The sequence below is a fragment of the Morchella importuna genome, assembly GCF_003444635.1.
Source record: "Morchella importuna strain M04M26 chromosome Unknown Morimp01GS019, whole genome shotgun sequence".
Classification (NCBI taxonomy): domain Eukaryota; kingdom Fungi; phylum Ascomycota; class Pezizomycetes; order Pezizales; family Morchellaceae; genus Morchella; species Morchella importuna.
In genome coordinates this window covers 137,401-159,598 of record NW_025763416.1, presented here as the reverse complement: position 1 = coordinate 159,598, position 22,198 = coordinate 137,401, and the positions used below count along the sequence as shown (strand labels likewise).

The 22,198-nt window shown below is 45.2% G+C and overlaps 2 protein-coding genes across 2 annotated transcripts; both read right to left on the bottom strand.

Annotated features, from left to right (window-relative positions):
* Positions 1–6,510: 6,510 nt before the first annotated feature.
* Positions 6,511–8,486, bottom strand: LAJ45_06437 (uncharacterized protein; the record flags this gene model as incomplete). Its single annotated transcript, XM_046116001.1, has 8 exons — positions 6,511–6,560; positions 6,611–6,707; positions 6,780–7,257; positions 7,314–7,732; positions 7,789–7,914; positions 8,046–8,143; positions 8,210–8,262; positions 8,317–8,486. The coding sequence occupies 8 exons, from the start codon at positions 8,484–8,486 to the stop codon at positions 6,511–6,513; spliced, it is 1,491 nt and encodes a 496-aa protein (XP_045970662.1).
* A 2,446-nt stretch (positions 8,487–10,932) lies between these two features.
* On the bottom strand, positions 10,933–13,049 carry LAJ45_06436 (uncharacterized protein; the record flags this gene model as incomplete). Its single annotated transcript, XM_046116000.1, has 2 exons — positions 10,933–12,219; positions 12,528–13,049. 2 exons carry the CDS (start codon positions 13,047–13,049, stop codon positions 10,933–10,935), a joined length of 1,809 nt encoding a protein of 602 aa, XP_045970661.1.
* Positions 13,050–22,198: the final 9,149 nt, after the last annotated feature.

The following is a 22,198-nucleotide window of genomic DNA, read 5'->3' as shown; positions in this document are numbered from 1 at the left end:
ATCAGTGAGAGTTGATGTGGGTGGTTATTAATTATGTTAGGAAGGCTGATCTACTATTTTGATCTAGCTAGGACGCACTGTTCTTCCGGGGTGTTCTATATTCAGCTGCTACTGGCCCTACTACACTGCAGTCAGTTATTGCAATAAAGTGCGTACAATATCTTAGAGCGTGTACTCCAGCGTATGCGTATAGCTACATATATGGCTAAATATTAGCAAATCTCTGCTGCATAATTATTAATGGCCTTCCTACAAATACTCCTCGTACATACATATACTTTTTAAATTCAAAATTCAACCTACTACGATAATAAGAGCACCACCCCAGTCCCGCAATCACAATACTCATATACATAAAAGAACGTCCCGCATGTACCTTTATGATCTACTAATAGTAGCCCAATCTTCACACATATATACATTTATATATATACCAAACTGCCAACGTAACATCCCATCCGGCCGCGCATATAATTCTCGTTGCGTGCATGGGCCAGCCAGCAGACGGGAGTTTCCTACTATTCCTGCCTACTTTACCTGTTTGACCTATAAGCAGGCCTATGCCTACCCTACTAATTGTTATTCCCTTGTCTGCGCATATATGTATGCACATGCCCGGGCCGGGTAGGGTGGGGGGTTGCGCATGTACCACCGCCCAAGGATATATGGTCGGGAGAGCCTGCATCCTAAGCACTCTATGGCTTCTGGCTTCGTTTGCATAACACACGCGGGATGTACGGGATGGTGTGCATATGTAATGGGCAGGCAGGGTGGGTAATGCGGTACAGGACTTGGTTTGTTCTGCGTACATCTAGATCTATGGGATCGGACTGGACTGGACTGGACCTGCATAACATGAGGTCTAACCAGTAGTAGATCAACACAGGATTGTATTACTTGTTTGGTCCATAGATTTCCTCTAAAGTACATATGTAGATTAATGGGCTAGAACATGGCTAACTACGTCTTATCAGAATATTAACAGCGCCCACAATGGAAATGATATAAAAGCGGGAAAATTGACAGTACATATATATCCTTTGATTTGATATGGAAAGAGTGCACTATAGAGCAGTGCACGCAGCCACAGATATTGTCTGGATCGCAAGGAGGATGGCCTATATGAACTGCCGACAGTGCTAAGGCGTTTATTTCTGCCTTCGCGAATTGGAAGGTTACGATGAAATGAGCGAACACGAACAGGCATCAAGTGTTGATCCTATTGTCTAAAAGACCGGCTGATACTGGCGGGAACTGCCGTGTACATTATGGATCTGGCTTTAGTATTTGGGCGTGGGGGCCCAGGAGGTACTGCATATGATGTACTAGTAACTAGGAGTGACAGTACTTATGTAAGTATTGTAATATGGGTTGACTCTGAATGTCTGGATACTTTATGTGGGGGATCAGACCATATTTACTGAAACCTATATATTGGTTTCAAACTGGCACACATAAGTGCTCCGGCCATTGTGGGGGGTTTGTGAGGTTTGATTTATCATTTATGTATCGTTCTAGTTAGTTCTGACTCGGGGTAAGTGATAGAACTGATAACTTTATCTAAACCGGAGATTCTGCAATTAGTCAAAGCCGACAAGCCACGGCCACGGTAGACAGCCATATCACTTACTTACACAGTATTCGGCACTCGGGAATCTTAAATCCCTTAAACCCAGCGTGACGAAACACAATTACAAAAGTTTCGATACCCCAAAGAAGAAAACAAACCCCCGCACATGCCCCCGCACTCATGAAACCAAACCAGAGAGAATGATTAATTGATTTCTGATTCCTGCAAACTACGGTTTTGCTGTTATTTTTTCGACCGGCCGGCCGGAAGGCGCACTGAGTTGAGAAGGAAATAATAATATCTCTACACGTTCGTCTCTCCCGGAGATCATCCGGAGATGCACGGCGAGTGATCTTTTGATTCAGGGGGAATACCTACCACCCGGCGCACACCACGACGGAGAACGCACGCATGGACCAGCGGGTGAAACTAACCCAATGATCATTGATGTCCAGTAATCTAACCAGTCTAGAGTAATTAGCATGCAAGTGGTTGCGTGGATATGCTGTACTCATCCCATATGTATATACTTCCGACGGTATACGAGCGGCCATGCGGTGTGCGGGATCACCCGGTGACAAAAGGTGAATATTAGTATGAAGTAGAGTGGTGTATGGAAGGGTGCCTTATTCCCACCGGGGAACATGCAGGTTGATTCGCGGGTTAGTAAGTTATCTAGATGTAGGCACCTATATATCCCACCTGGATCCGCCCACCGCCACCACTACCAGGAGGAGGTGCCCCTACTCCTCCGAACCGCCGTTACTATTGCATCGCATCATGCATCCCGAAGGAAATTATAAGGAGCTTTAGGGTTAATTCCGTCGAGTCGCCGGTCTTCCCCAGCCTTTGTTCCACCGAGGGACTTGACATCACAGAGAGATGGCTCTGCGTCTGCACGCGTTGCATAATTATTTCGGGGGTTCTGCGCCGGCCAACCAAATTTTCTTTAGGTTTGACCGGTTGGTTCTCGGTTTGCCGGTGCTCCAGCACAGCCCAATTGCAACCGAAGCTAGCCAGCCAGCTGTTGATCTGCTTTGGTTACCGGGATACACATATGTATATGTATGCACGCGCAAGTTCATGCATGAGCAGAGAAAATAAATAAAGTTATTTTTTCGTTCTTGGAACGTAATGATGGTAGGGCAGCTAGGTCTCGGTGGGCCAGGGCAGAGGATTGTCTCCAGCGTGCGTGCCCACGTGCTCCTGAGGCAACAAGATGGTCGTGTCGGCGGACCTCTGCATCAGCGGGAGTGTGTGTATGTGAGCTGGTAACTCTGTTGATGCATGGTATGTAGTGAGAGAGAGGGCCAGACCCGGGAGGTTATGCAGTGGGTGGTGGTGTTAGGTATGATCATGAGGTATCACTCGTGACTAACGAACGGGTTAGTAGGATTCGTACTCCTGCCTCAGCCCCCACGCTCATGTATAGGAAAAGAAAATAAAAGTATGGGGGTAGGATGATTCGTGTCGGTACCCTTTCTTGTGCTTAGGGGGAGGCCAGATGAGGGGTCTGAAGCTTATGTTAAATTTCGGAAAGTATCGTTTAAGATTTGGGTGAAACATGTAATGAATATCTGATGTGTGTTGCAGTTGATCTGAATGATCTCAAAAGAAGCTAGAGAACCGATATGTACGTATTTTGCATTGAATAATTGGATTAAAGAAAGAGGGAAGTAATAATCAAGTTAATCTTATAGTGTAAAGCAGAAGCTACGACAGCAGAGTACAACTAGAACCACAACTTATGTATACACGTAGGAAGCTGGCAACTAACAACACAACTTAAAGTTACATGTAGTTGTCCACAACGGTCAATGATTGACCACAAATAACTGTACTCGGTTTAGTATCGGGTCTCTAATGTCTAATATCAATAAGGCAATAAAGCTAATCTTAAAGTAACATCCGGCATCTCGTGTTGAAAATCTTCTCCATCGAAGGTATCTACGCCATAGCTACACGAATACATGTGCTATAGCTATCGCGATTGGAAAAACTCAACTGATTCCTTTACCGAATGTAATTCTCACTACAACTCGGTTTCCTATGTCCTATGGATCCAAGAAAAACGAGGTTAGGCGTCCTCTCTACTTTTATTATATTCCATACCATCCATTATTACCAACGATGCATTTACTTATGAGAGAACTGCCCTAGGGGAATCAAAAAGAACTATGAGCTCATCTTGTCTATCATTTCATGTGCCCTGCCTTCGAGCCAACCAAGATACCGAGACGAGTGATTTTGGGTGATCCGCAATGAACGGGACTGGCATAGATACCACACCTTCTTCCGTATTACCATCTAGTCTAGCGGCACGTTTTTCTATTCGAGTAATCAATGAGTTATCAACCAATCAATTCTTATTCCAGTGATGAGAGCGAGTGATATTTGGTGATTTCGAAGTAATTTTTTTTTTTGTTTAATTCATTAATTGCATGCAACCTTACAGTTATGGCAATGTCCCCTAAACTACCCGTTCTCGCCACTCACATAGAACCAGACAAATGAAAAGAAAATAGGAAATCATATGACAGCCCGAACTACTCCTCGTCCCTCGCATCTTTTAAAGTCCCCCACCCGTATCCTAGCTCTCTTCTTTCCTCTTCCGCACCATCGCTATATCCGTCTCTCTCGTGCCTTCATCTGGCAGTTATTTCGAAGTAAAAATGTTTTCTGTTTTTGTTTAACCCATTGGTCGTAGAGGAAAAATATTATATAATTGTAGCATAATAATATAGGACTCCTATCAGGATTCTACCCCCAAAGCGTCTCATATGTTGACAGAGGTAAAGAGTTTATAAAACATATTATCTCTCACCACCGACCGGGGGATTCGTTGTGGAGCCCGGATCCATATAATACTTACATTGCAGGCCAGCAAGATACCGAGCTTTCGGGTGTTTAAGGCTCTGTCTAGTATTTTGATTGTACCATAAAAGAATATTAGATAAATGAACGAATCATTATATAGAATATCGTGGTTATCTTTATGAACACCAAAATTTACGTCAGACTCAGGAGCCCGAGACTGACTGGTAAAAGGATCTATATGTACCAGGATGGTTCGAGGAGATCTTTGTTATACGAGTATATTAAGTTCAACTTAAAGATATCATTTCACAATGCCTTGACGGATGATGAGTGAATTCACTGCCCCGCACTTATACCAGAATATGTTCTGGGCTAAAAGCTGTGGGGATGTTTTGGCCGAGGCATTAGAGGAGGCGCGGTGGAGGGAAGGTATTTGATCTGTGAGAGATGGACAAACGTAAGAAGACTACTTTTAATCATTAGCACATATACAAAGACGCAAAATGCGTGTGATGGAAGATAATTGCGATACATAGGTATAGCAAGAACCGCTCCCACTAACCCACAAAATGTAAAATCATCTAAAGATTTGTTCACAATTGCTCGAAGTTCCGCGGAGGTGCTGTGGCCCACGAGGGCGAGCGGGTTTGTGGTTTTGCTTCATCGAGGCCACTAGTTGGCCCTATCTCGGGGTTGTTTGGTGCCAACAAACATTGCGTTTCTTTTTAATCCGTTATGACTATAAACTCGGCTATTTAACGGTTTATTGATTTGAATAGAAGCACCCGCCGTTCTTCTTAAGATATCAGCACTTCGGGGTCCGTGGGGGGTTTGGGGGGGGGGGGGGTGAATGAGGCTGAGCGGCCTCCTACGATCGTCCCGACGGCTTCGTAAACACTATCTGTAATAGTAAAGGCGGTGAAGATATGAGTGATGAACCTCATCTCATCTCAACGGCCGGATAAGAGTGGGTGTACTAGAGTAAGAGGCCATGCTAGCTACATTATATAGACATATCATGTAGTACGAGCCCCCCATGGAGGTAACAGCAGCAAAGGAAAGAAGGTGAACATGGGGTTGGACGTGGCCCAGCGGTATAGAGCTCACACTCTGTACCGAACTTGTGAGCGTTCAACCCCCCCTCCGGACGTAGAAAAGACGTAGCAACCGAGGCCTAGGCAGTGTTGTGAACTTTTTTGTTTTGTTTTGTAAATTATTGATGTCGAGCGGGTTTTTTTTATTATAATATTCGAGGTATGACCGGGTACTTCAAAATAGGACCGGAACCACCCCCCCTATATAAGATAGTAATTTTGCAGCTAGCACTACGTCTTTCAGAAGTGCCTTTGTTCACAATTGTCGGCCATAGTCACAAACCCATACGAACAATCCAATATGTTCTCACCAAGCCGAATTAACCATTGTTCCTACTCAGCATTGTTCCTACCCAGCTAGCCAAACCAATCAGCAACCCGCATTTGCGAAATTTTACTCGTCCTGACATTTTATATTATAGGAGATATTCAGTCAAAGCGCACTAAGCCTCATCTACTACCAAATATCTGGGAACTCCTTCTTCTTACGCAACCACCTGACCGGTACTTGATGCATCAAACAACTAATCAATTAATCAACTACAAGTACTTGACTGGGTATGATCACAATAGGGTGGATAAAATTAATGAATTAAACAAAAAAAAAAAAAAAAAAAATAGGGTGGATAAGGATGACTGAGCTTTTCGAGTGATGACTCATGAATATTATGTGCGTAGGATTGATTTTCAAAGTCAGATATTTCAACTGCTTTGACTAAATCCCTTTAGATTACATCGTTTACATCACATCATAATACAATACGCAGTCAACCCCCCATTGCTAAACATACACTACATAATCGTACAGGTTATTTAACACTTATAAAAGGCACATCATAGTACCAACGACCGCAATAGCTAACACACCCCACGAACCAGAGACCATCACCGCCGCGCTAGTATCACTTTCAATACCAGTCGCTGATGGGGAGGTTGAGCTATTTGTTGGCGTTGCAGAGGTTTCGTTGGTAGTGGAGATACGTCCATCGAGCTTGATATCGACGGGAGATTCCTTGGTGATGTACTGTCTCAGAACCTCGTCTTGGGTGTCGAGGGTAGCAAAGTCGGTTTTGATAGGCCTTTACATCAAATTAGCGTGCTATTAGGGCCTAATAGTAAATGAACATACCAAAAGTTATCACCCCTCCAGCCAAAAAGTCCAAAGTCACAATGGTGTACTCTTTGTCCATCTCCACGGGACTCTCCCCAATCTCCAACGAGATCAACTTGCTCCCGTTGTTGTTCGCCGGATTGTAAGTAAGCCTAATCTCTTTCGAGACCTGGACGAAGCTCGTTACCTTCTCGTTATCAAACAAGCTAACACCTCCAACAATCCCCTCGAACACCTTCCACAGCTCTTCTCCGGTAAAGGACACTTCAACAATGGCATTTCCGAATGGGAAAGAAGTAAGGACCTCGCCGCGGGTGATTGGGCCTTCATCAATAGTAGCTCTAATGCCGCCGGCATTGATGATAGCGCCCGCAACATCAGGGTTGCCCTCAATACGGTAATCAACCATTGCATCGGCCATGAAGTCACCAAGTGTACATTCACCCTTCTGGCAAGTGCCCTGTTCAAGGACGACTTTGCTGTCACCAATTTCTTCAGCAGCAAAGGCTTCGAATGGGACACGCCATTCCTCGATCTGAGCTTGAAGTTGGGCATCCTGTGCAGTGGCGTTGGTAAGATGAATGGGGGCACCAGTGTAAGCAACGATCTTGCCATCAGAGTCATAGGCGACATCGATATATCCCAGGTATTCACCCCATCGGTATCTATTCCACGATACTATTAGGATGACTTCTAGTATATAGGTTAAAAATGTACATACGCGGTAACAATAAAGACTTCGTCTCCGTCCTCGTTGGTTTCGATAGTAGGATACTTCCCCTCTGCACCCTCCATATCACCCAATAGCGTGTGCGAATGAGCGCCGATGATTAAATGAATCCCCTTCGTTTTCTTGGCCATCTCAATATCGGCCTCATAGCCAATATGAGTCAATGCCACAATCCTTGTAACGTTTTGAGTAGCTTTGACAAGATCGACGGTCCTTTGAATCGCTGTCACTGGGTCCTCGAATTTTGTCCCATCGCCGGGGTTCGAGATATGCGGTGTGGTGACAGTCGTGACAGAGACGACAGCGAGATTGTGCTTAGGAAAGAGAACATAGGGGACCAGAGTCTCATTGAGGGCCTTGTTATCGGTCTGGATGTTGCACGATGTGACAGGGAAGGTTAAGTTTTTGACCTGGAAATCTGTTAGAAATGCCGGAGCGGAGATTAATTTGAGTCGGCAGAATTTACAAATGCGGCCAGAACATCGTCTCCAGCGTCGAACTCATGGTTCCCAACTGTCATGGCATCAAAGCCGAGCTGATTGAGCGTATCCGCGATTTTTTCGCCGCCATAGAAGCTATAGAACAGAGTTCCCTAAGTGGAAGATTAACTTCTGGCTATAGAGGTATGCGGTATGCGGCCCATGCCCAATTTGAATACAATAACATATAACCCCCCTCCCGCGGATATGAGATAAACGGTAGAAATGCATAATGGGTACGAACCTGAAACTCATCACCCGCGTTCAAAAACAGGGAATCATTGTGCGACGGCCTTGTTTTGTCGACAACCTCTTTCACTCGTGCATACCCTCCATAGCATCCTTCAAATCAAATCGAAACAATTAGAAACAAAATCCAACGGAAATCACAGAGTTCCAATTTCTAACCTTTAGTAGGGTCTGTGCAGTCCGTTCCGCTAGATCGGAACTGATCAAGATGGCTAGGAACATCTCAAATCAACACCCGTATATGAGCGGGATCTTGAAAAACTTACGCGTGCACATCATTGATATGATAGAGTGAGATATTATAATTCCCGTCACCATCTACAAACCTCTTCTGCAATCGTCTCGAGATGAGGGTGTCAACGTGCACCCCCGCGCCACTAACGACTTGGAGACCGGCGGCGAGAGCCAGTGCTCCAGAGATGATATGTGATCTCATGGCAAGCTTGTGGTGGGGATTAAAAAAAAACGAAGAAGAAAACTTCAGGCACACGACAAGTGGTGGTGGAGAGAGAAAAACAAAAAATTAAAAGGGTGGAACAGCTTTTTATCTATTTGTATGTACCGCTCGTATACCACCAACTCAACTAACCACCGCAATTAGACCCTTTCACAAGCGAAGATAGGTTTTGTCGGTATCTGGAAGAATCAGGCGAATTGATAGGCGATTGTCCCTGTTGATCTCCTCGCCGCCGCCCAGTAGATAGGTAAAGACGATGCTCGTGTTCCGTAAAGCACCAATTGGGTAGGTGTGTTAATGATGATTCCTTCCTATATAGGTTGTTGTTTTATGGTTCTTTTCAACCCAGCTCAAACAGTTAGCTAATTGGCCAACAGAGAAAACACTAACCATCTTCAAAGCTCTTTAGTAAACATTGAAGTGCTAGCTTTCCGTTAACTAAACTCCAACTGATGATATCCAAGGGTTCAACTGCCAAGGACTCTATCTCAACAACACCTATTGATAACTGTGGCGCATTAGTCGTGCAGCGGCCCCTCCCCTGCCAAGGCTCTTCGGGTGCCTCCGGCCGACCTACATGTGCCAGATAAAATGATATAATTGGTAGAGAAATTGGAGGCCAATTGGATCACACGAACTTCATATGAAACGGCAAGCGACTTTGGAAAAGTGACGGGGCACGAGGCATGTAACTAGGCGCAAAGCACATACCGCCAAATCTCGAGTTATTCGGAGGGTTGCCAAGGGAAAAAGCTGAGGATCTTCACCTTAAAGAGAAGCGATCTTCAGGAAAACAGCCCTCTTCTGCAGGATCTAAACTAAATGTGGTTTAGCAGGTGGCCTTGGCAACCCTCCGAATAACTCGAGATTTGGCGGTACTCTACATACCTACGCTTCAACATGAGAGAGACCATATCATAGTCTACTCTATGATATGGGGTTTTACCTGAGTTTATAGCAATAGAGTCTGTCTATGTATGTATGCATACTGATTCCTCATCCATCCAGATGCTGCCTCTTGAACACAGCTGTCGAAGACGTTGAGCCCATCATCATCCCCCACCCTTGAAACTCCTTCTACCTGGCTAGCCTCACGTAGCACGGAACTCCAGTCCGCCCATCATCATCATCGATGCATCCCCCGCTACCTGATTTGTGCCTCATGTCATGCAAGCGGGAACACGTGGGTTCGCGACTCTGGATGGACCGCCACGAATTCACGTGCTTGCCTGACTTTTTCGTTCTTTCTTTCCTTCTTCTCTGGTAACGGGGATACGGCAGGTATCTCGATACAAGGCCTACCTAGCTATGTAGGTACCAGCTGTACATACATACATTCTCTCGTCTCCTTCGCTGGATCCCCCGCCTGGAATGATTCAGAAAAAGAGAGAAAAAGCAGAAAACAGAAAGCAGAGGCGGAGGTGAGATTGTAGAGGTGGATAGAAAATTAACATCGGGGGTGTCGCAGAGAGGAAAAAGGATTAGAGAATAAGAAAACCCAAGGAATTAAAAATATACAACAAAGAAATTCCCTACATACGTCGTCCGAAAATGTGGACCCGGTAAGCTAAAGTAGAGTAGATCAAGTACAGCAGATAGGTATTTTGCAGATGACAAAAGGAAGCAAAAAACGCCGAATTATTCAAGAGAAGAAAACCCACCATTCAGCAGCCTCAAGTACCAAACGTGTCCGTGCTCACTGGCCTCTAAAAAAAGGAAGCAGCAGCAGCAGCAGCAAAAAATAAAAATAAAAAAAACCGTGCATACAAAATAAGCTTCAAAAAGCAAAAAAAAAAGCAATGAAGCAAGCTAGCAAGCAGGCATGTGTTGTTGCTGGTAAGTGAGGTAGCAGGGGAAACTGGAGGGCATCTGAAAATACACGATAACTTTTAAAACCGGAAAGGAAAGAGACAAAAGAGATGCAAGTTTTTGGTTGGGGATCCGGTCAGTCGGTATGACTATGGATGTAGGTAGGAAGCCGCGGGTAAAGGAACGAGATGTAAAAAAGCAATTCGACGGTGACAAAAGAATAAAACCAAAGAATGAAGAAAGTAAAACGGAATTTTTGTATGGGGAGTTAGGGGGAAAACTTTTGGGGTTGTGCGTTTCGATCGTCGCCACGTATCTTTCGTCTGTTTTTTTTTTTTTTATGTTGCCTCTGTAACGTGGTGGTAGTAGAGGTAGTAGGATTATTCGTATAATAAAATGACGAAGCTTTTGTCAAGGAAAAGGAAGATGAAAGGAGAAAAAGTCGATCTAAGGTACGACCCCCCAAAGGACCAAACTTATGAAATATAGAACAACGGCTATAATAAAAGAAATTATTGAAGCCTTGGTTAACCCGGTTCTGCAAGGAGAAAAAACGGGTTGTTAGTTCATTTTCTTTTTACGGGATCTTTTTTGTCTTTTTTTTGCATGTAACGAATCAAATATTTCGCTTGGGGATCAGGAGCTGGTGCACAAACCTTGATGCTCCGCCGCCAAACCATTCCATAGTCGACCACCCTTTCTTTACAGCCAGTAGAAACAACACAAGGAACGAGGCCCACTGAAAGTGGCCATTGAAAACCAATGCTGGTGCCCATGCATAGATCAAGGCGTGGGAAATATGCCGTAGCAAGGCGGCAGTCCTCCAAAGTACGGGGAGGTGCAATGGGAGTGTATTGACGTTTGCTCCGTAGACTGTCTTGCTGCTACATCGCGGTTCCTTGGGGGGGTTGTTTATCGATTTCCGTTTCGGTGGAACAGAACGGTTGATCACCGCGGCAGTACCATAGCCCGCAGAAGGACCTGGTGCGGAAGTGGTGGCTGAAAAATGGGCGTGATTGCAGGCTGCAGAGTATGGAGGGTACGAAGGGTAGACCCTATCAATAGGGCTTCTCTGCGTCTTTGGGGTTGAATCTCTGCCGTGATCACTAAATCGGTTTTCATTGCTGCTGTTGTGGTTGTCGCAGTCATGCACGGTGACGACTTCGTCTTCGTTGTTGTCATCTGTTGGTTCCAGAGGCAGTGAGTTAGCAGTGGCCATGGTGTTATAGGTGATCTGTTGTCGTTGGTTCTGCAACAATGCCTGGCTCTCATGATGCGGATGCTGTTGGCTGGGGTCGTATGGGAGCGAGGAGCTCAACAGAGGTGTAACAGACTCAAACCTCGCACTATCGATAGAGCTCCGAGCAGAGTCGTTGTCTTCGGAGCCCGATGAAACAGACTCCTCGTCATCCCCGTAGCCATTGTCCGAATCGGCCTGTTCTTCCGCCTGTTCACGCCTAATCTCCCTCAGGCGTGATAAGAGCCCAGTCTCTAAATCCCCATCCATAGTATTCTTGCCTTTGACCAAGAGTGAGCTGTTCGTCGGCCTGATGGACTCATCGTAAGCTGTACGCGAGCTCTCGCTCTCAGCTGCCGTTGTATTGTTATCCACACAGTGAATGGACCTGTCTTCTATTTCTCTTGGTTTCACGGCGGTCGTATCCCGTTTTTTGCGGCCGAAAGGGTTGAAAACTGCTCTTGTTTCGTCACTGGCGCCTCCCATAATGGAGTCACTTATTGTCCTTTTTCCGAGAGGAGGACGCTGGTAGTGTGATGCATGGGTGAGGCCTTCAGAGTTTCGGCGGAAATGGGCTTGAATTCTCTTTGATGCTGATATTGGGGAAGACTGGGTATGATGCTTTCCGCAATCGTGGGGATTGGGGCGTACTCCGTACCATGAGTACTATGGTAGTGTTAGAGATGATCATGAGGTCCAGAAGAGATGGAAGGTCAGAGAAGATGGGGGGATAGAAAACCCAGAAATGATTATAATAAGGAACTAAGTGGTTCAAAAGGAGGCAGTATTGATGGTGAATTGAAGTATACTTCCGACTAGTAGAGATATAGCAAAGATCAAAGCTAGGAGAGAGAGAGGGAGAGAGGGAGAGAGAGAGGGAGAAACTGCTAGCAAAGGTAAAGTGGAAGTAATGGGGACAGCAATCGTGGTATACCAAAATCAAGACCAAAATCAAAATGAGAATTCCTACATACCAAACATTCGAAAATACTCCACACCCACGCCATAACATATAACCCTTCCCACAACGTCGGAGGCCCTTCAAAATCTCCTTCAAAATCCCCTTCATCTCTACTCATTACGGTGCTCCCCCTATACCCCCCATGGCCGCCCATATACCCCACCAACAACCTCACTAACCCATATCTCCATATTTCCTCCAGTACCCCAATCCCAAACAGCACACTGCTTTCCAGCCACATTGCCAGCAGCTTCCTCCGCGGGTCTTTTGGCAGTGGTATATTCCCCGCCAGCTGCTTCGATATCCAGACCCCAGCTATGCCCGCAAAACCAAACGGTACTGAATACCTCAAATGTAACCGCCTAAACCTCTGCTGCTGTGGTGTTGTTCCGTAAGCCGGCCATGGGTCGCCGCTGGCATCGGGGAAGTGTGGTGGCCGGAGGACTTTGGGTGGGAAGATTAACGGGAGGAGAAGGATGGCGTGAATGCCAATAAGGGTCGGAGCGAGGATATACCGGTGCGTTGAGGGCTTCATATGGATGATTTGTAGTGTTTTTGCTGTAAATATAGATAGTGGTTGAAAATAAGCCCCTCTCTGAGGATATTGTTGTAACTTAAATATTATCCTAGCCCCAATTCTAAAACTTTATAACCTCGACTCGGCTTTCCTCCTCGACCTTCGACCTTCCTCGAAGCCTTATGCTGTTCTCCCAAGGGTTAGGTTGAGTTGTATCAGAATAGAGCAGAAAAAGCTTCCTTTTCTCACTCGAGTCAATCGAGATGGCTGATACTACGAGTCTAATAACATCACCACCACTATTGAAGAAAATAAAAAGAAACTAAGTAAAAGGGAAAAAAAAGTAGTTGGTAGAGTAGATTATTAATAAAGTGAATAAACAAGCCAGGCCAATTAATGCCAATGCAATTTATTGGACGGAAGTAAATGCCAACGAGAGACAATGCAAGAAGGAAGGAAGGGGGAGGAGGAAAAGAAAGAAAAGAAAATAGGTCTGAGAAAGAGAACGTGGTCACCGACGGGGCTGGGCTGTAATGTTTGATCGCCCCGGGCCAGGCTAGGAACAGACTGGACTAAGGGTGGATTGATTTGTGGTAGTTGTGGTGACTTGACGAACGAACCAGAAGGGAGGGAATGAGGGCCTGTCGAGGAAGAGAACTGACCACTAGCTGCCAGAACCCTACAGTAGGCACAAAATGAAATACAATTCTTCAAAGGTATGTAGGGAAGCAGGGAGAGGGAAAAGGGAGTAATAAGATCGATAGAACGTTTATCGGTGCTTGCTGACGGAGCGATAGGTATGTAACGACACTTATGCAAGTGATGTGCGGCGAAGCGGTAGTGACATACAGGAGGGAAGGGTTGCTTGCTGCCCCAGCGCTTCTATTTTATTTTCCTTGGATCCTTCCCCCCAGACTTTTTCTTTGCTTTTTTTTGCATGGTCTGGACAGATGGGTGAACGGATGGAAATGATTCTTGCCCGCTCTCTGGGTACACTATGCAGTTCGGAGTCTACTACCTATGTTAATGTTTTATTCATTCTCTGATCCCCACACCTACTTCTGTGCAGCAGGCAGACATACGTTGGGAAATCCATTTATTGGTGAGCTCACTGAGGACAGGAATTGCCGATGCTCTTCTTTCCCCAACCAAATTATTTATTAGCTTTTTCGGTATGTACAGCGAGTGGGTCTTATTCTCTGAGCTTGCAGTGTGCACTTCTCCACAAACCCCACATAAGCGACCCCTGTGTGTTGCGTGGGTTGTTCTCTTGATAAAGGGAGGACGAGTGTCGCAATTCAGGGTGTGTGTGGGTGGACGGTGTAAAGAAAGTGGTTTAGCTAAGGGTTCGCGTCCTGCAGGGGAAGGGAAGGAATTCAAGGATCCAAGCAAAAACAGGCAGCAAACAGGCAAGCGAGGATTCTCTTCCTTAGACTCCATGTGTGTGTCGCAAGGTCAGCAAAGCCATAAGAAAAAACAGCCCGAGAAAACGCGTCCGAGTTCGTGCGTGCAGGTGAGAGCAACTTTGGTTGGGTGCATCCATCGCGACATTTTGTTTTTTGCGGGAAGTTGAGTTGCTTGCACATGGACTCTCTCGATCGTCCCTATCTTGTCTCTATTCTACCTAGACAAGTCGGTGTCATAAACTCTGCTTCTTAATCTTGACAGCAGGCGAACATGGCTCATGGCTCATTTCAGACCCCCACGTTGCTTTGATTTCTGTTCCTCAAGGCTTTATTGAACACTGGCCAGGCAGATAGCTGTCATGGGTTCGTATCCACAGTGTCGGAACACCATATCATCGATCTATGACATGTGGTGTTTCTTTTTCTTTTCTTTCTAGATCTGTCTTTCTGGTTTTCTTCCTGAGCGGTTAAATTCTTACCGAATCAATTTTCGTGATCCTGAGTACTAACTAGAATACTCTATCGTCCGTTCTTTTCTTCTTGTTCTTAGTCTATGACGGTTGTCGAGTTACTCCAATTAATGCACTCCAGGCCTGATCAAAATTATTCTCCCATCCGTTCCCCCTGCCATGCAACGCTGTATACGCCGAGCGAGCAAATAGGTAGGTATCTTGGCACCATGCCAGAGACTCCAGTGACCACGCCCCACCACTCCCCTCCTTTCCTTTCTTCTCGTTTGTTGCCTAGTGTGGGGAAGGCGCAAAAACGTCCACAAGGGTGTCTAGCGGGCTGTATGATACTCTATGTTTTTGAGCACATCAGACGTGATCCTTGACGTCGATTGTAACTAAACTAGCAAGTGTGTCTGGGGAATCAGAATAATTGCCTGTCTTGCCGGCTCGATTGCCGGCTTGGTTTTTCTAATTGCAGGATGCCGAGGCCCTATTGTTTATTAATTCTTGATATTAGATTCTTTTCAGATCTGGGATTTCGAATTTGCTTTTCTATCATGAGCAGGAAGGTTCCTATACAAGGTGCATGCAGGACTTCGATCTGGTAGCACACATGTATCGGCGGGAGAACTCGCGTCCTATGTTTTATCCGAATCACAAACAGACCGGTCCCACTGAGTACCTACTCTACAAGAGGGGTTGTGGTGAGCTAAAATTTGGTGAGAAATGTTTCACTTCTCTACCAATCACTTTTTTTCGTAGAGAAGAATTCAAGCCCACAAATGTTATCATCATGGGCTATCATCATCATAATCATGATATGTGCCAAAACATATATCATGTATTTCCCGGAAGGTACAACATACATGTATTCCCAAATTCCAGGAACTATCCTTTGTTCCAATTGGTCAAGTCCACAACCTAATTTGCCGAAGGAGGGATCTCCCCCCCCCCCCCCCCCGTACTAGCAGGCTCTAACCATGTAGGGGACAGTATATACGTAGTTCCCTTCTACTCTCTCGAAAGCTCTTTCCCCTGAGCAAAAGATCGGATGAACTTCGACTCGAAGCAATTTATTGTATGTCTGTCCACCAGCTGAAGAATGGCGAAAAGAAAAATTCTTCGGCTTCTGTGAAACCATCATTGGGTAATGATGCAGAGCACATACCCATCCACATAGCGAACGAATCGAGTGCCTCGTGTTCCTGTTACTTTCAGCGGCGAAGATAGGAGATATGAATTATTCACCTATTAATCCAAAAACTGCAAGTTCTCCGGGATCTAGAATTCTCATATTTCCGGCTTCACCACGCAATTTTCTCCTTTATCCAGGCAAGTGTCTAGTGCACAAAGCGGCGAAGTGCCTGGCCGTGCTAAAGGTAAAAGAACGTCTTAAGGATCTGCGGTAGATCAAACTCTCCACCGTATTTGGACTCACTTCGTAAAGCGAAACAGCATATGCACTGTCTCAGCAGCCACCAAACCTTACCTCACCGTGCACCTACTACATAGAGCACGCCCTTTGACCACACCTAGATTGCCGCATTTTTTTTTCTTGAGATCATTGGAATCATACTGTAGATATTTCTAAGCTTGATCAACCTCACATAATGAAATAAAAACGGGACAGATATGAGATACCTAGTACACAAATTTGCGATACCAGAAAACCCTTTTCCGCCCCCCGTTGCCACGGACAAGCTCGTCTAGTTTACCCGAAGCCACTCCTCACATGCGAGATGGGTGTCAAATGATCTCTCGCATACAACCTGGGGTGCATAATACAGGCTACACAAGATTTGTGGGGCAAGGATTGTAGGTGGGGTACTGTGGTGGGGAGGGAGAAAGATAACTACCCCCTTTCCACTACTAAATCGATATTCTTAATGCAGGGTGGTTTTGGGGATAGAGATGGGATGGGAATGTATTATGGTATGTATGCGTCTTCGATGGGTGCACCCACATACGTGTGCTTTTTGACTCTGTCAGAAGGTGGGAAGATTAGCCATCATTCTTCGCTTAGGCACGCACTAACGGGGTAGTTTCTCTATCTACTATGATATGATATGATATGATGATGATGGCCTGAGCTTTTTTTTTTTTTTTTTTCTTTTTTTTTTCTTTCTTTCATCTGGAGGTGTAACAATATCACCACTTCCAAGTATGACAATTTGCTCCGAGAGTGAGAGCTGTCAAACAACTACCTAGATATTAGCAACCCAGGAAACAGGGTCTGTAACTCAAAGTAAACAGGCGGCAGGGCAATACCAACGGAACCTAGCACATCCGGGATGAAATATTAGTCTCAAATAAACCTAGATAGAAACTTTATAAACCTTCAGTTTCATCACTATCAAACTACCGCGTGGCGGTGGCGGAAAGTGTCCAAGAGGCACATATAGATTGATATAGGTCTATAACTAGATGCATGTAGGTACAGTTTATAGTGGTAATAAGATACATGTATAAACACAGCCCAATGGGCATTTCTGCCTCGAGGAAACTATCTACCACCCGAGGGGAGAAGATATATGTATTACCTGGATTTCTTTGTCTCTTTTCATCTGGATAGAGTCGTATGTTTCTATATTTTGGGTGATGAGTAGTAGAATCATGATCAATCACTCGCGTACTGAAGCTCAACATGTTGGGAATTTACTTACTATAATATATGTATCTATCTCTATACTCTTAGAAGCTTCGTTTACTTATAGAAGCGAGAAAATTTTTTTCCCGTAGACTCAAGTTTCTTCTTTTGAAACAAAAGTTTGGTATCGCATAGGTATCCCTCCATGTGCACGTGTTCTCCACAGGGTTTTTTTGACTCAAAAATGCCTATTCAAGGTTATGTTTCCCGCGTTTCTGTCATCCATAGAATAGAGGTGTCTGTCTTCTCAGACCACTACTATTGATCGCACTTGAAAGCCTTAATTTTGGGCCTCAGTATGTCCTGCAGTTCCACTCGTAACGAGCTGCCTTTATTTCAAACCTCAATCATTGAATACCAATCAGAGCTAGTGATTCTCAATGACCTATCGATTAACCCAGGCTCTTTGAAACGTCGCTGTACCCTCAGGCGGAACATTCCCAACACATGTGCGACGCACAGCACGTGGGTTGACCGGCGCCTACAGCGGAGCCCACCCCGTAAGCCATTGATTTAGGTAACGGTTTTGATTGAAACTGGTGCTACACCAGTAGAGAGGCCCGGCTGTAACTATGACGGAATGCCGATCATGAAATTCGCACAAATATATTTTACGCTCACGGAGTTGTCTGACGGCAGTGCTCTAAGGTATGATGCCGCTGCAGTTAGCTTCATACTGCAGAGAGGGACGGAATGCTCCTCTGTCCGTGGCACCGATGCATTGTGTCTTCTGACAGATCGACCGAATAATCACAAGCCATCACTCGAGAACTGGACCACAGGAGTCAATGTGAATCAGATGATTCTTTAAATATCCATCAATTCGACCGGTGCGTATATTGCAGTTATAAGGGTTCCTTTCTCTATTGGGCCTCGATGTCTACCAAGGAGGGGGGTGGTGAAAAGAAGGATACTGTATTCAATTGCCAGTTTTGGTGTAGCTAACATGACTTTACCTATGTGTGGCCACACCTCTGTTGCCAATGTGTCCCGCTTGCGACGTACCACGTACCGGGTGTTGAGGGTAAGTGATCAGAATCTGATAAGTGAATGTTACGGTGAATAGGTGTATTTGTCTTATCAGATTCTGATCACTTTTCGCTACACCCTAGTACATGTGTTCTCTCAAAACTTTAAATCTAGCCACCTTATAGTTTGGAGGACAACGGTCCTAAACGTAACTGTCCTAACCGTAAACTACTTGAAGCACTCTTATCGGGAGTTATATCGTTTTCGAAAAAATACCGCAATCACATAGGTCGGAATAGGCCACTGCGTCCGAATAAAATGTTAGGCCTCTGTATAATCATATTCCTATCTGATTCTCGAAGATCATAAGCTCATTATTAATTTCGCTACTAGTGGTGGTGGTGATAAAAATTAAATTTGGTGTGGCCTACAAGGCCTGTTGATCAATTGAGTCAAACAGGGGCCGCGACCTTCAGGCACTTTCTTCTTATGGCGGGTATAACTTTCCCTACTCGATCAAAATTGAGTGATATCTTGGGGTTCTCGGTACGTACAGAGTAATTTCAATTTTAACTAGGTATATATCTTTACCATAAGAACTTTTTCTCTAAGCAGAACTCTAAATATATATCAGTTTGCACAGATGCTATATTTTGACCATAGAACATGTGTAGTCGCTTCCTTCTCGATTCGTACTAATGCCCAAATAACTTGTGTCGCCACGGCAATTTAATTAAAAGAACGTATAGACCTTGAGCTGCTGCTCAGGTAGGCTCTAGTGTGGTTCGCGAGGCAGCTCGGGGCAACTAGGTGGGAAGAACATATCGACTGCATGGTATCTTCCTCGAGAGGCGGGGAGGGTCAAGCCCAGAGTGTCTTAAGTTATGTGTCTAGCATAAGGTGCCAGGCCGAATATTTCATATATTAGGAATAATTTGGAGTAATATCTCTATATATATCCCTATTATACATGGCCCGATAACTCCCTGTTCAAAAAGAGGTAATATACATGTATGCTTATCTGGGATGTTCAAGACATTTGCGAAATCTCTCATGCATAAATATCATATGATCTTGCAAGTCTTGAGAGTACGCTGATATGCCATAAACTTCTCACGACACTGCTTTATTTGGGGTCAATCACTTCCTGGATAGACCACGCTAATGCAGGAGAGAGATTTCGCAAATGTCTTGAACATCCAAGGGCCGATAACCACATGTAACTTCCTTACCGCTGAAAAACCTCCGGCCGCGGTTGATTCGAGATGTACCAGCCTCGTAAGTTTAAGGGGGCCCCCCCGGGGGGGGGGGGGTATAACATAGACCGCCTTGACGCATATAACTCAATTCAAGACGCCTAATGCTTGTAGGTCATACTTCTGGAGCAGCCCGAGGTAGAACTAATCAGGAAGGCACTCTTCAAAGTCATTACCTTATAGGCCTCCGTACCTTGAATTGCCAACCTCAAACTAGTGGGGCATCAAGCTGCGATAACTCATGGGCTTCGGTATCAAGCACGCACATACATATTGGCAAAATTAAGGTAAACGATCTTGAGCCTTTACCGCGAGACCACAGCTGACACATATTAGAATAAATGAGGCCCAAAGCTATAGACTTTTGGAGGTCTTCCCCGAATGATAGCCTCACAACAACTAATTAAAACTTTGAAATACCTCAAATGTCCAAGTTCTTCTACCCACCACTCAGAACAATGAGATGAGGTTAGGATTTCGCGCAAGACGAGCCTAGTGTCTGCAGTCCGCAAGAATCTAACTTTTCGATGGTTAACGATTGCCCAGCTTACTTTATGGCTACATTTGCATAGATACCGCTAGGTTCTGTTGAATACATGTAGCTATTGAGCTTTTAAGCAACAGATATTACGGTAAGAAGGTCTCCAAAAGCGGTGATATCTATTGCAACCAAACCAGCGTGACTATTGCCTGGTGGGCCGAAACATGCTCAGAATCTGGTGCTCTGCAGCCTTGGCAAATTTAGACCAAAATTTACTGCTTGTGGGAGTTTCTTGTTTAAATCTTAACTATATCATTCCCCTATCTGGCAAGGCAAGCACCAGGTTTGTATAATATGCAAAGCACCAGATTCTGAGCATGTCTCAGCCCACAAGGCGATATACACTTTGCTCTAGAGAGGTCCCGCCAGAACACGTTTCATGTGTAATTATAATACTAACTCGGTCATATCCGTGAGCCGGCGAGATAAGCAGATACCACGGGTACTTCATATGGTGGCTGACGATTATCAATTGTTTGCAGCCCGGGCTTCCTGCGGCCGGCAGCCATTCCAGTAGCCAGCAAAGGAATTCATCCGGATCTTCGGTCACTAAATATAAACCACACCCTACTATCCAAAGAGACTCCAGGGAACAACTCTTCCTTTTAATCGAAGCCACAGGGGCCCAGGCACTGCTATGGTCACTTATTATACATGCAACATAATATATCTCCCGGTTCCTCGGATAGTTGTGTGGAACTGACACACTCAAACACCTCCTCAACCACCCACTCACCCACTCGCCTCCTCCCCACCTCTTCCCAATCCCGAGGGCCTACACTGCTATCAATGGCAGTAGCCTACATATATGTAGGTAATATTATGGGTTGTTAAAAATAACCCGAATTAGCTTTGAAACCAAGCAAATTGTCTATAACTATAACCGAGTTTTGAAAGCACTACCCTCGAGACCGTATCAAAATCGTAGACAATACACCTATAGAGGATTACAGAAACGAGGTTTGCTGTCTTATTCCTACTATGTTTGTGGTGTAAGACGATATTCAAGTTGCATTCCAATACAGGTTTTAGTTGCGGCGCAAATTTACAGTAGCAACGATATCGGGATCACAGGAAATCACTCGCTCCTACCCGGGCCCGGGGAGGGGGCGAAACAGCGCAATGGCCAGCCCTAGCTCTCCGCGGCGGCCGGTTTAGAGTTGATGGATGTGTCTCAGTTCACTAGTTTCCATTCCCGGGTTTCCGCTTCTGTTATCAATGTATTACATTGTCAGAAAATCCGGCCCTCTGGCTCCCGCACGGCTTTGGGCCGGGGGTGGTGGGGGGTGTTGATATCCGGGGGACATATAAGGAGAGGCGCTAAGTTGTACAGCGATCCGTCGCTATAAGGATATGATTGGGACCGGAAATGTGTATCCTTATAACGAATTATCACTATACAGTTGATTTCCGTACGTTGAGGGTTCCCAATTGCAACCCTTTAGTAAACATCGGTGTTTTTCTATTTTGCTGTCCCTGATTAATTTGATCTAGCATTTGAAGAAGATTTTGATGTCAAAACTACATACTACTTTCTATAAGGTCTACGCATATATACAAAACCTTGCACTTTTGGTAAGGATACTACATACAAAATGCACGGGGCGGGGACTGGCGACCCATATCCTTAAGCTTATATATAGGGCCTATATATATCCTTATAAATAAAAAAGCACCCTTACAGCGAGATCCGAGACTGCTGTATATATCGCCGCCGCTAGCTCCAGTTGCACTCCCACACCCCACAGCAGGCTTCAAAGACATAAGTATACACCCCAGCCCGCGACCCAGGAAGGCAGACGTGTGGTGCCTACAGACAGGTAGGCGTACAGATCCATTAAGCCAAGCACTCATGATCAATATCCTATGCACCCACCCACCCAGCACAGTAACATG